The following is a 15,294-nucleotide window of genomic DNA, read 5'->3' as shown; positions in this document are numbered from 1 at the left end:
AGTCAGTCAGAGGAAAAAGTCCTGGCCATTTTAGTGAATTCTCAATTTACAGCCATAATTGGGGCTAGAATTTCCATTGCTAGCCAAGGCATTTTTAAGTGAGTTGAGTGGGATTTTACGAACTTTTTTTTGCCGTGGCTGCAAAACAAATCACTACAGTCATTAAGTGAATCACGAGGATGTTAAGTGAATCTGGCTTCCCCCATTGCTTTTCGGAAGCTGGCTGGAAAGGTTGCACATAGCAATCACAGGTCTCCAGGACACTGCAACTGTCATAAATAGAAGTAGTCCTCGAATTAACAACAGTTCATTTAGTGACTTTTCAAAGTTACAACAAGGCTGAAAAAAAGCGACTTGTGGCTGTTTTTCACACTGAACAACGATTGCAGCATGCCCGTGGTCCCATGATCAGCATTCAGACTCTTGGCAACGGGCGTGTATTTGTGAAAGTTGCAGTGTCCCAGGGAGCAATATGCTGATTCTGTAAACCGCTTAGAGAGGGCTGTGAAGCGGTATATAAGTCTCTAAGTGCTATTGCTCTTGCTATTTTGCGACCTTTTGTCAAGCAGAGTCAATGAGGAAGCTGGATTCCCATGTTACTAACTTAACAACTGCAGTGATTCACTTAATAACTGTGGCAAGAAAGGTTGTAAAATGGAGCAAAACTCACTTAACTGTCTCACTGATCCATAGAAATTGACAATTATCTCCCTTTGCCATCACTTGTTGTCTGGGTTTTTTTATCTTGTATTTCCTTCCTTTGAAAATTCTAATATTCATATGTTAGCCATTTGAGTTTCTCCCCTTTTTTATCTATAAATTGCTTCTTGTGCTGAGAGCCACAAAGATGTTTGGAGCATAATCTATTCCATACACAGGTAGTTTCTGATGTACAGACATTCAGGTAGTATCTACTCAAAGTTACAATGGCACTGAAAAAAGTGACTTAACGACCATTTTTTACACTTTTGATCATTGCAGCATCCCCAGGGTCACGTGATCAGAATTCAGACACTTGGCAACTGGCATGTACTTATGACAGTTGCAGTATCCCAAGGTCACGTGATCCCCTTTTGCAAGCAAAGTCAGTGGGGAAGCCAGATTCATATCACTTAACCCAGATTGTAGTGTTACTAACTGAATAACTGCTTACCTAACAACTGTGGCAAGAAAGACTGTAGAATGGGCAAAACTCATTTAACAACTGTCTTTGTCAACGCTGCTAACATGTTCTTCCTTTGACAACTTATGGAGATGCAGCCATTTTCCTTATGTTTTACTCTTAGAATTAGAGTTAGAATTAGATGATACTGGGGGGGGGGAAGGAATGTGCATGGGAGTTTAGTTAGACATAACAATATTGTAACTAGCGTGAGAACCAAGGTCTTTTGAAATAACAGATGATAAGAAATGGCGGGTTGAAGAACTGGAGGGAAAGCCTGCATTTCAAACTAATTGGAGAATGTGATTTATGACTGTTAAATAGAGGAGGGAATTGGTCTCTGATATTATGTGCTCAGGGGAGGGGAATTCAGATTTTGGCTTTGCCTATGTACATGCCGATGCTACTTGAATAAAGATTCTTTAAGGTAAACAATGCCTCGAAGTTCTTTGAAGAGTTTCATCTGTTGGAACCATGACAGTCTTGTTAAGCGAGAGAAATTTGGGGCTCAGTTGTGGTTGTAAGTCAAGGACCACCTGTATTATCTTTTAAGTGTCTTTTAGGTTAAAAAAAAAAACCCCACCTTGGTTCTCATGAATAAATTCTTGCAAAATTGTTATTGGTTCATTGCACAGTCAGCCAGAGAAATGTTCAGACTGGATTTGGCATTTTTGTCTACCTATTGAGTGTTCCCAAGTACCTGGGATAAGCAGATGTGGATATTTGATGGGATTACAGGTATCGTCACGGGGATATAAGCTGTTCCATGTCAAGCTACCTTTTGCAATTGACTGATGGTGAATTTGTGCATGCCGGTGGTTTTTCGAGTGGTGCTCTAGTTGTTGCTGCTGCTGCTCTTGTTGTTATTAGCCATGAAAGAGGGTTTATTGAAATACTCATTCAAAACTTTGATATATTCTCTATGTCTTTTAGCTCCAGAACCTGGGTGTCAACCCAGCCAACATCGGATTCAGTACTTTGACCATGGAATCTGACAAATTCATCTGCATACGAGAGAAAGTGGGGGAGCAGGCGCAGGTGGTCATCATTGATATGAATGACCCAAACAATCCGATCCGCCGGCCAATTTCGGCCGATAGTGCCATCATGAATCCTGCTAGCAAGGTTATTGCCCTCAAAGGTATGGAAAATGCTTTCCAGTCGATTTCCCGTTTGACGATTCCAAGGCGTGGAGTTTAATATGTTGTCCCAAGTTCCTTATTTATTGCTCTCCGAAGTGAACCACAGCAGCTAATGAAATAAACGTAAATTTTCGTTTCCTCCTCTTGACAGCCAGGAAAAGTTGTGCTTTGCCCAGTGTTTGCCAAAATTGCATGAAAACTAATGGGGTTGATTAGTTCCCAAGAATTTTACCATCTCAGCATTATCCTATCTTAAAATGCACATTTTTAATCTGTGGCAATTCAAAAAACAGGTGCTGTCCTTTTTTTTAAAAAAAAAAAAGCATGGAGGTTTGATTAAAACATTTCATGAGAAGGATGTAGATACTTCCTGCAAATACAATGACATTTATTTTCCTAAAGAATGCAGAAATTTCCTACCCGGTTATATGCCAAATATCTCCTGATGTAGATCATTGTAGGGGTAAATCAAAATGAAATTATATAGGAAGTCCTCGGATTACAACAGTTCATATAGTGACCGTTCAAATTTACAACAGCACTGAAAAAAGTGACATGACCATTTTGCACACTCACAACCGTTGCAGCATCCCAATAGTCACGTGATCAAAATTCAGACACTCGGCCACTGTCTCATGTTTATTGACAGGTGCAGCATCCCGGGATCATGGGGTTCACTTTTTGTGACTTTCCGACAAGCAAAGTTAATGGGGAAGTCAGATTCACTTAACAACCGTGTTACTAACTTAACAACTGCAGGATTTCACTTAACAACTGTGGCAAGAAATATCGTAGGATGGAGCAGAATTCATTTAACAAATCTCTCACTTAGCAATAAAAATGTGGGGTTTGTGGTCGTAAGTCGAGGACTACCTGTAGTTCCTCCTGCTCAACTATAATTATATTCTGCCTAGGTCTTTAATGGTCACAACTCAAGTTGAACTAATTGTAATGGATGCTAAATGTCTAGGACACAGGGGTAGGCAACCTTGGCTCTTTTATGACTTGTGGACTTCAACTCCCAGAGTTCCGGAGCCAGCATGTCTCAGCATGGAAACCTCTCCATTTCTCCTCAGCATGGCTGGCTCAGGAATTCTGGGAATTGAAGTCCACGAGTCATAAAAGAGCCAAGGTTGCCTACCCCTGGTCTAGGATAAACCAGTTCTGTTTTTTCCCCCTGAAAAAGCACAGCAAATCTGCCTTCAGTAATGTCCACAGATTGCCATGTGTTGTTTTTTTTTCCTCCCCTCTGGTGGAATAAACTAAGCTCTCAACTGTCTCATTACAGCAGCGTCCTCTTTTCTGACGGCTTTAATGTTTTACCACTATTTTTGTCACATTTTCTAATGCTTTCTTGTGTGTGCAGATGGTGAGTTACCTCTGTTTCAGATTGTATTTGCCTTTGTCCTGTTTTATGAAAAGAGAATGCCAAAGGCTTAGCAGATTAAAGGCTCAAAAGTTAGCGTGGCTGAATTATTAAGGACTGCAGATGTGCAAAACGCGGCGATTACGGAACGGGATATTCTGGGATATTCCAGAACGTCTCCTGAAGTAGTCAGTTCAGTATATCCCTAATAAGAATCTCTAGTAGTCTATTCTGTCATGTGAAATTTGGTTTTCAGCACTCTAACAATTGGGAGGAGGGGAAATACTAAAACCTGCAAGCATTTCTGCTTGGATACGCATCACACTTTTTATAAACGGGACAGAGACTTACAATATCATATCTGGCTGTATATTGCTTTTTGTGTATTCTGTATATAAAATGGGGGGGCGGGCTGAAATGAAGCCTTTTAGGCTTTCAAAGAGAAAAGAATGAATCTTAGCCTATTGATTTATGCATATAAACATTGATTTATATCCCCCACCCCGCATTCATTCAGGATTCGTGACAGTTCACCTAGTGCTTCCCTCCTTGTAAAACTACCCTTCTGAAATCCATGATCATGTAGCGTGTTTTGGGTTTGTTTTTTTTTTTTAAAAAAAGATCAGTTTAATCTTCTATTTAAAGGACAACATCTGAGTGTGGAATCTGTAACTTTGATGGACAAGTGTGAGTCTTTAACCCTCAAATTTAGTGTTTAATAGCTTTGAAAGTCTTTACCTGCGTAGTTTCAGTGCTTTGTGTTCCTTTGGATTGAAGTTGGTGCAGTCTTGTGGGGCTGATAGTGTCCTTGGAAGTATCTGTAGCTGAATCTCTTAGTCCCTCCTTTCCCCCCCCCCAAGCTTTTTAATCTGTTCTCCCCTTGTTCTGTTGTTTGCTTCTAGCCCCCCCCACTCCCTCTGCTCCTCTCTTCCACAAATGTAATATCTTTATGTAGAAGTATATTCTCTTCCCTGTGTTTGTCCTTTAAACAACCTCATCAGTAGTTTATAGCAGGGGGTGGGGAACTATGGCCCCTTTATGACTGGTGGACTTCAACTCCCAGAATTCCTGAGCCAGTCGTAAAGGGGCCATAGTTCCCCACCTCTGCTTTATAGAGATTGACACGTAAGGGGGTAATTTCACGGGGGTCCTGCTTATTTGTATATTCTCCCTTCTGTATCCTACATTTCCTCAAAGATCTAAAGAGGAGGACCCAAAGGTCTCATTTTTATTCTTAGAGTGATCCTGGGTGGCAGATTAGAGAGGTTAGAATTAGATTATACCGAAGGCCTTCCCTGAACTGAACGCCCGTACAGGAATTCAGACTCACATTTTCCTGGTTTGTGAGTCTCAACTAAAGCATGCTAACACCATATATAGCAAGGACTTTGAAAGTACCAATAGAAGAGATTGTTTCTAGCTCAGGGTTGGACAGAGGGGTTCTTGGCACTCTCTGAATTCGGTGGTTTTCTTGCAGAAAACATCTCATTACCCAACTAGGTAATGTCATTGGTGCTAGGAGGGACTGGGGCTTGCTCCCATTATATACACAAATGGCTTGTCCTGTCAGTATCTGTGGGATTGTTCATACCGACTCCTTGACTAGGCTGCTGTTAGGGAACTGCTATGAATATTCTCACTAACACCGACAGAGCAAGCCACTGGTATATAAACAGAGAGCAAACCCCCCTCTCTTCTAGCACTGATGATGTTACCTAGGTGGGTAACGAAACGTCTACAAAAAAGCAATGAAGCTCAGAGATCACCAAGGACCCCACTTTGAAAGGAGCAGCATGGCCCATATTGAACATCCACTCTTCCTTAATTCTTGGGTTATTCCTCTTGGTGATCTGCACCCCACTCTCCCTAGTTCAGGGGTAGGCAACTTGGTCTCTTTTATGACTCGTGGACTTCAACTCCCAGAATTCCCGAGCCAGTATGGCTGGCTCGGGAATTCTGGGAGTTGAAGTCCACGAGTCATAAAAGAGCCAAGCTTGCCTACCCCTGCCCTAGTTGTAATTGTACTCTCTCACCTTTCTAACCTCTGTGTTTGCTGTATGCGTAGCCCACAGTATGCATAAAGGGCAGCTAAACTATCTAAAAAAGTACCCGCCAGAATAGGACACAGCAGTTAATGTTAGGTGGTCCCCATATTTCTTCTAGATACGGATATTAACGTGTGTGTTGCACCGATGTTGTATGTCTTGATGTACTTTATCTTCTCAAGCAAGACGTGAAATGAGTTGCTTGGGTTAAGGATGAGTAACTTTGCATGAATGTTGAGCATCATGAGAGAAAATAGTTGTGCTGTAACTGGCTTTGATGCCACGATCAGTTCAGCCCTTGGCTCTCTTAGGACTCACGTAGGACAGAAATGGCCTTTGAGAGGATGGCCATTGTTACTGTCAAATACCGTGCATGATCCTTTGCCTGGGCTGGGATTTGGACGTCAGATAATCTTCGCGGGCTTAAACGACCAGTAGGCTTTTAAGTGATGGGCCATCACGAGTAGCTTTGCTCAATTAATCCACGCTCCTGTCTTTAGCCGGGAAGACCCTTCAGATTTTTAACATTGAGATGAAGAGCAAAATGAAGGCTCACACCATGACGGATGATGTCACCTTTTGGAAGTGGATTTCTCTCAACACCGTTGCGCTGGTCACCGACAACGCCGTGTACCACTGGAGCATGGAAGGAGAGTCTCAGCCAGTCAAAATGTTCGATCGTCATTCCAGTCTTGCGGGTTGCCAGATTATCAATTACCGTACGGATGCAAAGCAGAAATGGCTGCTTCTGACTGGAATTTCTGCACAGGTAATAATATAAGGCGGACACGGTGGCTCAGAGGTCAAGACCCTGGTCAGCTGGAAAGCCAGCAGCTCCAGGTTTGAGACCCAAGCGCCACGTGACAGGGTGAGCTCCAATTGCCTGCCCCAGCTCCTCCCAACCTGGCAATTTGAAAGCATGAAAATGTGAGTAGATAAATAGGTACCACTACGGTGGGAAGGTAACAGCGCTCTGTGACCTCATTCTGGCCACGTGACTGAGGAAATGTTTTCGGACAGCGCTGGCCTCAGTGGCCTTGAAACGGAGATGAGCACACACACACTCCTAAAGCCAGCAACGACTAGCGGAGTAAAACCCGCAGGGACCCTTTTACCGTTTTTATAGTCTAATGCAGGGGTAGGCAACCTTGGCTCTTTTATGACTCGTGGACTTCAACTCCCAGAATTCCTGAGCCAGCATGTCTCAGCATGGAAACCTCTCCCTTTCCCCTCAGCATGGCTGGCTCAGGAATTCTGGGAGTTGAAGTCCACGAGTCATAAAAGAGCCAAGGTTGCCTACTACTGATCTAGGCCAGGGGGAGGGAATCTTGGCTCTTTTATGACTCATGGACTTCAACTCCCAGAATTCCTGAGCCAGCATGGCTCAGCATGGAAACCTCTCCATTTCTCCTCAGCGTGGCTGGCTCAGGAATTCTGGGAGTCTTCCCTTCTTAAAGCAAAGTCCACGAGTCATAAAAGAGCCAAGGTTGCCTACCCCTGATCTAATGAGCATTGCCTCAGTGAGAGCTGAGGCCTTTGCTATAAGATGTAGGAGAAGATAGTTACTTTCTCACATACATTTGGTGAGAAAAATAGCCAAAAATCTCCTCTAGAAAGGTTCGTTGTAGCAAAATTTGAAACCTTTGTATCCCTGACTCATTTTTCAGCTCCCTGTGCAACCTTGATGACTTGGCAGAGCTTTTGGCAAAGCCTCAACAGCTAATCTCTTGCAACAGAAGGAACCCTGCTTTCAATTTCACATTGAAATTTTGTTAGTTACACAAAGAAGCACATCTTGCAAGCAGAATTTGATTAGGGCGAATGAAAGAGAACCAATTCTGATTTTCATTATATAAAAAAGTTCCTTAGTGTAACCCCCGGTCTTAAAAACCCAGGTTTCGGCCTCTGGTTTTGAAAGCCTGTGTGCCCTACTGGCTGAGGAATTCTGGGAGTTGAAGTCCACAAGTCTTAAAGCGGCCATGTCTGGAGAGCCCTGGTCTAAAGTGTGCTGCTAACTTAACCCTATATCAGTGGTGGCGAACCTATGGCACGGGTGCTAGAGGTGGCACTCAGAGCCCTCTCTGTGGGCACGCGCCCCAGTCTTAGGCGTTCAGCTGGATTTTATAAAACCTTTTCGCTTTAGGCCTCTGCTGCCGTGTACAAAAAAAAAAAAAAAAAGTTCAATCAATCAGTCAATTTCAACTTCTCGCGGAAAAAAAAAAGATCTTGCAAAGTTGGAATTGATTGATTGAACTTTTTAGTCCCACCCAATCTGCCGTTACCACCGCAGCCATGCCCACCCAATGGGCCACGCCCAACCAACGGGGCACACCCACCCGGCACTCGACGATGCATAAGTGGGTTTTGGGTTGCAGTTTAGGCACTCGGTCTCTAAAAGGTTCGCCATCACTGCCCTATATTTAGGTTCAATGTTCTCATGACCCCTTTCCTTCCCTTCTTAAAGCAAAACCGTGTAGTTGGAGCCATGCAACTTTATTCTGTGGACAGGAAAGTGTCACAGCCCATCGAAGGCCACGCTGCCAGTTTTGCCCAGTTCAAGATGGAAGGCAATGCGGAAGAATCCACCCTATTCTGCTTCGCAGTGCGGGGGCAGGCCGGAGGCAAGGTGAGTCTGTGGGTCCAATCTCCATCCATCCATCACTGGGGAGGAAACTTCGGCCTTCGTTGATGTTTTTATACAGGTAGTCCTCGACTTACAACTGCAGTTGGGACCAGAACACCCGTTTCTAAGCAAGCCAGTTGTTAAGTGAGTCGCAGCTGATTTTTTTTTTTTTTTTTTGCTATGGTTGTTAAGCAAATCACTGCAGTTTTTAAGTGGATCATGAGGTCGTTAAGCAAATCTAGCTTCCCCCCCCCCCATTGATTTTGCTGGTCAGTAGCCAGCTGGGAAGGTCACAAATGGCGATCACATGACCCCGGGATGCAACAATAATTGTAAACAAATGTTGATTGCCAAGCAGCTGAAGTTTGACTGTGGGGATGCTGTTGTAGTTTCTAATGGTCGCTAAATAAATGGTTATAAGTTGAGGACTACCTGTTCAGGTTGAAGCTTTGGGGCACATAGTTCTGAACAGCATGAAACATAATAGAATTAGAATTATTAGAAATAAAAATAATAGAAATAGAATTAAATGGAATGGAATGGAATAGAATAGAATAGAATAGAATAATGAAAGAATGGAATGGAATGGAATAGAATAGAATAATGAAAGAATGGAATGGAATGGAATGGAATGGAATGGAATAGAATAGAAGTTGGAAGGGACCTTAGAGGTCTTCTAGTCCAACCCTATAGCATTTCAGAAAAACAGTTGTCCAATCTCTTCTTAAAAACTTGCAGTGTTGGGAGCATTCACAACTTCTGGAATTCCCTTTTCCACTTCAGCAGGCAGCCTAAACTGTTGCAGCTTAGTGCCAGTTGTGGGTTAAAGGACATCCCATCGTGATCAACAGAAGACATATAGGTCTTAACATCCTTTGCTCTGTTACTGTATAATGTCCAGAGCAGCGTTTCTCAACCTTGACAATTTTAAGGCATGTGGACTTCAACTCTGGCTGTGGAATTCTGGGAGATGAAGTCCACATGCCTTAAAATTGTCAAGGTTGAGAAACACTGGTCCAGAGTCTTGGTGATTACAGTGTCACATATAGGTCATCCTTGACTTACAACAGTTCATTTAGTGACTGTTCAAAGTTACAACGGTGCTAAAAAAAGTGACTTATGACTGGTTTTCACACTTACGGCCATTGCAGCACCCCAACAGCTGCACAATCAACATTCAGATTCTTAGCAACTGACTCGTATTTACGACGGTCGCCGTGTCCCATGGGGGTCACGTGATCCCCTTTTGCGACCTCCTGACAAGCAGAGTCAAAGGTGGGGGGGAAGCCAGATTCACTTGACAACTGTTGCTAACTTGACAACTGCAGGGATTCCCCTTCAGCAAGAAAGGTTGTCAATTGGGGGAAATCTCACTTAACAAATGTCTTGCTTAGCAACTGAAACTTTGGGCTCAGTTGTGGTCCTAGGTTGAGGACTACCAGTACACTGGGCTGAGAAGGGAGCGTTTAATTGGGGCCATCATCAGAACTAAAGAAGCTTCTTGGAGGAGAAGTGAAACGTTTTCAAGAAAAAAAAAAGCTAAGAAAGTCCAGTTGCCTTTTTGGAAACACCTTTGGATAAGCCTTTCCCAGAGAACAGGGGTTGTCTGAAAGAGCAAGTCCCCTTCCACGGGAGATCACAGCTCAACCTGTTTGTGCTATCACTTCTCCGCGGCTGATCTTGCATGAAGCAGTCTAGTCCAGGGCTTTTCAACCAGTGGTACGGGTACCACCTGTGGTACATTGGCACCTGGCAGGTGGTACGCGACCATCCTAGAAAAGTGGTAGCGGGGGAGGGGAATGAGTTGAACCGGTGGCAGCACCGCACAAGCCTGAGCGACAGATGGCTGGAACTGCAGGGCTGTCAGGGCTCAGTGGAAGCACCAGGATCAGCGCTTCTTCGGGGCTGTTAAGGCTGAGTGGAAGTGCCAGGATCAGCGCCAGGCTCCAGCTAGAGCTCAGCGCTGATCCTGGTGCTTCTGCTGAGCCCAGAAGAAGCGCTGATCAGCTGAAAAGCAGCACTGATCCTGGCGCTTCTGCTGAGCCCAGAAGAAGCGCTGATCAGCTGGAATGTTGCAGTATCTCCAGGGTCTTGTGATTTACATTCAGATGCTTGGCAACTGATTCATATTTATGACGGTCACAGTGTCCCAGGCTCATGTGAAGTGACCAAAACCTGCTGCAACCACCCAGCAGACCGGGGGGGGGGGGAAATAAAAACCAAACACCCCCCCCACCCCACCCCTGCTGCCAATCCTCAACAGAAATGCTCACAACAATGAAAATCTCGGACAGGAGTAAGAGCGCCGCTGGGCGGGCGGGCAGGCAGGTGTCTTGCTCGGCTGTGGCTTGGGGGGCACTATTTTCAGCGCCATTGTAACTTCGAACAGTCACTAAGCGAACTGTTGTAAGTCGAGGACTATCTGTACTTTTATCACTTTTTTCCTTTTTTGGGGGGGTCATCAAGTTTTTGACACCTTGCTAGGCGGATATTACCATAACCTAAAAGTGGTACAATGGGTAAAAAGATTGAAAAGCCCTGGTCTAGTCTACATTTTTAGCCATGGGACATTCCTCTCTTCTTGTTTGATAAAACAGAAGTATTGGCAAGCGTAGATTCCTTTCTAAACATGGCCTCTGATCTGATTTCTTTCTGTACAGCTGCATATTATTGAGGTTGGGGCACCCCCCACCGGAAACCAGCCATTCCCCAAGAAAGCCGTAGACGTCTTCTTTCCACCGGAAGCCCAGAATGACTTCCCAGTAGCAATGCAGGTATGGTATATTATCCAGGAACAGCCTTTCTGTGTTCTTCCTGGAAAGCTTTGGAATAGGCAGGCTGTCTGGCCATGCAGTCCAATTTGATCTAATGCAGGGGTGTGGTGTCTAGCTTTCGCAACTTTAAGACTAGTGGACTTCAACTTCCACCCATGGCTGGCTGGGGAATTCTGGGAGTTGAAGTCCACAAGTCCACAAATCCACAAGTCCACAAGTCCACAAGTCCACAAGTCTTAAAGTTGTCAAGGCTTGACATTCCTAGTTTAGTGGTTAAGTCACCAGGTTAGAAAGCAGGAGACTGTGAGTTCTAGTCCTGTCTTAGCCATGGCAGCCAGCTGGGTGACTTTGGGCCAGTCACTCACTCTCGGCTCAACCCACTTCACAGGGTTATTTGCTGAGAAAACAGGAGGAGGAGGGTGTGTTTGCTGCCTTGAGTTATTTGTAGAAATAACAAAGTGGGATCCAAATGGCTAACTAAATAATAGAAGGGCTTAAAAGGAATCATGTCAAGGCCCCAAACGAATTCGCAAACCTCAAGACTGCCCAGCTCTTGGCAGTCTTGCGTTTAAAGTTGTAGCTGCTTTTTACAGAGCAAAGTTCAGGTATTTGGGGGGCTTCTGTAGGCATACAGTCAGTGGGCCTCTTGATCCTTCCTCTGGGTAGCTTTGCAACTTGGCAGTTGGACAGTTCAAACAATCTATATGAGCATATTGTATTTTTGATCAACCAGGAATCTGCATGCCTTGTGGTTTTATAAGAGCAGAGTTCATCATCCTAAACGTCTGTTTGTGTTCTTTTAAAAATCATGTGCAGAAAAGCATTAACACCGTGGGAGGAAAGTGCAGTGGGTGTCAACGCTGCAAATATTATATATTCTTGCTTTTGACAATATGCAGAACTGTCTGGTATTTATGGGGTTAATACAGAGCAGAAGGGGGATGGGGGTAAAGCCCGGGAAAGAAAGAGGAAAGAAACCTTTGACCTTCACACTAATTGTATAATGTGATATATGAGGGCAAATTTAGGGAGGGAACATGCTGATAATTTAACTGCTCAGAGGAAGAGAACTTAGATCTTAGCATCCCTCCGTTATGCCTGTGCCGACATTTTGTAACAATAAATGACTTTTAGGAAAATCAATGTCTGGAAGTTCTTTGAAGTGTTTCATTAGCCGGAACCATAACAGTGGGCATATTTTTTGGGGGGGGGCTTGAAGGACACAGGGAGGATCTGTTACCAGGCAAGGATGAGATAAAGGAAGGTTGAACCCAGGCCAAGGAAGTGGTTTAGGAAAGCATCTGAGAGAGTCCTCTTCCCTCAAATTTACCTGAAGATCGGGAGGAAAGGAAATACATTCAGTCTTGCAAGACTTTTTTTTTTACAATAGTCGTAGTAATAAAAGCAGCTTTCGGTCTACATATGAGTCTGCTCTACCTTATTCTTTCCCCTTCTATTCAGTTGAGTCTGATTCTTAGCAATTCCTGCAGTTTTCTTGGCAAGTTTGTTTTCAGAAGTGGTTTGACTATTCCCACCTTCCTGGGGCTGAGAGAAAGAGCTGGCCCAGGGTCACCCAGCTGGCTTTATGCCTAAAGTTGGACTAGAACTCACAGTCTCCTGGTGATTTGTCCAAAGTCACCCAGCTGGCTTTCATGTAAGATAGCTAGAACTAGGTAAGATAGCTCTGACTAGAACTCAGAGTCTCCTGATGATTGGCTCAAAGTCACCCAGTCGACTTTTACGTTTAAGGCAGGACTAGAATTCCCAGTCTCCCAGTTTCTAGCCTGATGCCTTAACCCAGTGATGGCGAACCTTTTAGAGACAGAGTGCCCAAACTGCAACCCAAAACCCACTTATGCATCGTCGAATGCCGGGTGGGCATGGCCCATTGGGTGGGTGTGGCCCATTGGGAGGGCGTAGCTGCAATGGTAACGGCAGACTGGGCGGGACTAAAAAGTTCAATCAATTCCAACTTTGCAAGATCTTTTGTTTTCCCGCAAGAAGTTGAAATTGATTGAACTTTTTTTTTTTTTGCACACGGCGGCGGAGGCCTAAAGCGAAAAGGTTTTATAAAACCCAGCTGAAGGCCTAGGACTGGGGCAATGGCGCGCGTGCCCACAGAGAGGGCTCTGTGCGCCGCCTCTGGCACCCGTGTCATAGGTTCGCCACCACTGCCTTACCATTACACCCTACAGACTCATATAAGCCTTTTATCTTACCGGGCGCACATAAAGTCTACTAACATTTTTGAAACCTGGGAATGGATGAAGTAAGATTTATTTAATGCAGGCTAGCTGTTGCTACGAGTAGGACTGAAGCTTGATTCAGAAGACTGTAGTAACTTATTTGGCTTATATCACATACCTTGAACTGCCTTTGGTGGCACAGTATGTTCCCTGGGATAACAACCCTTCTTGGTCTCCTCTTTCTGTTTGCAGATTAGCGAGAAGCACGATGTGGTCTTCCTGATCACAAAATACGGTTACATCCATCTGTACGACCTTGAAACAGGTACCTGCATCTACATGAACAGAATCAGTGGAGAAACGATCTTCGTGACTGCGCCACACGAAGCCACGGCTGGAATTATTGGGGTCAACAGGAAAGGACAGGTAATGAGGCTTTAATGTTTGGGGGGGGGGGCTTAGGAAGTAGTTGTGTGCTAACGGATTGAGGCCAGGTGGGTCCATGACTCCACCTGTACAGGTGACCTTTGACTTACAACCACAATTGAGCCCCAAATTTACATTCCTAAGCAAGACACTTTGCCCCATTTTATGAACTTTCTGGCCCCAACTAAGTCAATCAAAAGCAGTCGTTAAGTTAGTAACACGGTTGTTAAGTGAATCAGGCTTCCCTATTGACTTTGCTTGTCAGAAGGTCGCAGAAGGCGGTCACATGACCCCCCCCCCAGGGACACTATCCGTCCTAAGTACGAGCCAGTTGCCAAGTGTTCAAATTTTGATCACATGACCACGGGGATGCTGCCACGGTCGTTAGTGTGAAAAACGGCCACCGGTCAATTTTTCCAGTACCTTCGCAACTTCGAATGGCCCCTAACCAAATGGTTGTTAGTCAAGGGCCACCTTGAAAATGTTGCCATTTTTCTTGAACGTTTAGCTGACTAGCTAAAATTTCATGCAGTCATTTGGATTGTAAGTCCACCACCATCAAACCTTGGTGTTGCTGCCTAGCTAAAATTTCATGCAGTCATTTGGATTGTAAGTCCACCACCATCAAACCTTGGTGTTGCTGCCCGTTCCGCAAAATAAGTCCAAAGGCTTGTGTTTGAATAGCAGTAGGTCAAAGTTCACAACCTGTGGAAAAGCTGCTCTTGGCAATGTTTAACAGCATCGACCTTGAAAGATCTTTCTTGATCCCGAGGATACCGCCTTTCAGTTCTGGCCTGCTGTCAACTGTAGAGGGCTGCCTTCCTGCCAGGAATTGGAGCTGCCAAACTGGTTCGTTGCTGGTCCTGAGATTTCCTTCTCCTGCAAAATAAATAAATAAATAGTGAAAATAAAAATGGGGTGCTTTGGGTTAAGGAGAAGGCATACCCTGAAGCTTTACAGCTCTTTGATCCAAAAGCTGCCTCTTATCCTCTTTGTCTCCTGAAAAGCACACAAGACAATCCGTGCGTGCGCTTTTCTCTTGTTAATCTGTTACTGCTTCGTAGTCGCACACACTCTGATGCCAGGGATGGACGGGCCTCTCCATAATCCTTAACTGCATTTCAGAGCAAACATGCTCTTTGATCACCCAACATGTGATAAGGGAGAAAGTACACATTCTTAAGATGCGACAGAAGTTTGCAGAGCCTGTGAGCTGCCTTTATGATTGCTCCGAGGCAGTTTTTCCCCCAGCCAGATGTTCCCCAGATGTGTGGAACTACAATGGCTTTCAGTCACGGAGTTTATAGTCCCACCAGATCTGGAGTGCATCTGGTGACTCCAACTGCTGCAGAAGTCACAGCTTTGAGCTAGGACAGTGGTGGCGAACCTATGACATGCGTGCCAGAGGCGGCACTCAGAGCCCTCTCAGTGGGCACGCATGCTGTTGCCCCATCCCCGCCTCCCGCCATGGCCCCCTTATCACCAGCAGCCCCCCCTCCCCGGAGGAGAGTCGCCCCCGAGCACAACCGGCACGGAGCAACACAGTCAAGGACATGGCAGCGGGGACAAG

General features: G+C 44.9%; 1 protein-coding gene across 3 annotated transcripts in view; it reads left to right on the top strand.

Annotated features, from left to right (window-relative positions):
* CLTC (clathrin heavy chain) overlaps positions 1 to 15,294 on the top strand; it is a 120,212-nt gene that overhangs the window by 39,350 nt on the left and 65,568 nt on the right. For 2 of the 3 annotated variants that reach the window (XM_039350005.1, XM_039350007.1), the window contains exons 2-7: positions 2,096 to 2,303; positions 3,671 to 3,673; positions 6,216 to 6,484; positions 8,180 to 8,341; positions 10,999 to 11,112; positions 13,551 to 13,724. In XM_039350005.1, the coding sequence (XP_039205939.1) occupies positions 2,096 to 2,303; positions 3,671 to 3,673; positions 6,216 to 6,484; positions 8,180 to 8,341; positions 10,999 to 11,112; positions 13,551 to 13,724 (930 nt within the window). The remainder of the gene's footprint in view (positions 1 to 2,095; positions 2,304 to 3,670; positions 3,674 to 6,215; positions 6,485 to 8,179; positions 8,342 to 10,998; positions 11,113 to 13,550; positions 13,725 to 15,294) is intronic. The other variant, XM_039350006.1, reaches the window with a different exon arrangement.

This window comes from Crotalus tigris, unplaced genomic scaffold (genome assembly GCF_016545835.1).
Source record: "Crotalus tigris isolate CLP2741 ecotype Arizona unplaced genomic scaffold, ASM1654583v1 scf7180000018306.2785112, whole genome shotgun sequence".
Lineage (NCBI taxonomy): Eukaryota > Metazoa > Chordata > Lepidosauria > Squamata > Viperidae > Crotalus > Crotalus tigris.
Note: the sequence above shows the minus strand (reverse complement) of the source record. Positions and strands in the feature narration are given on the sequence as shown.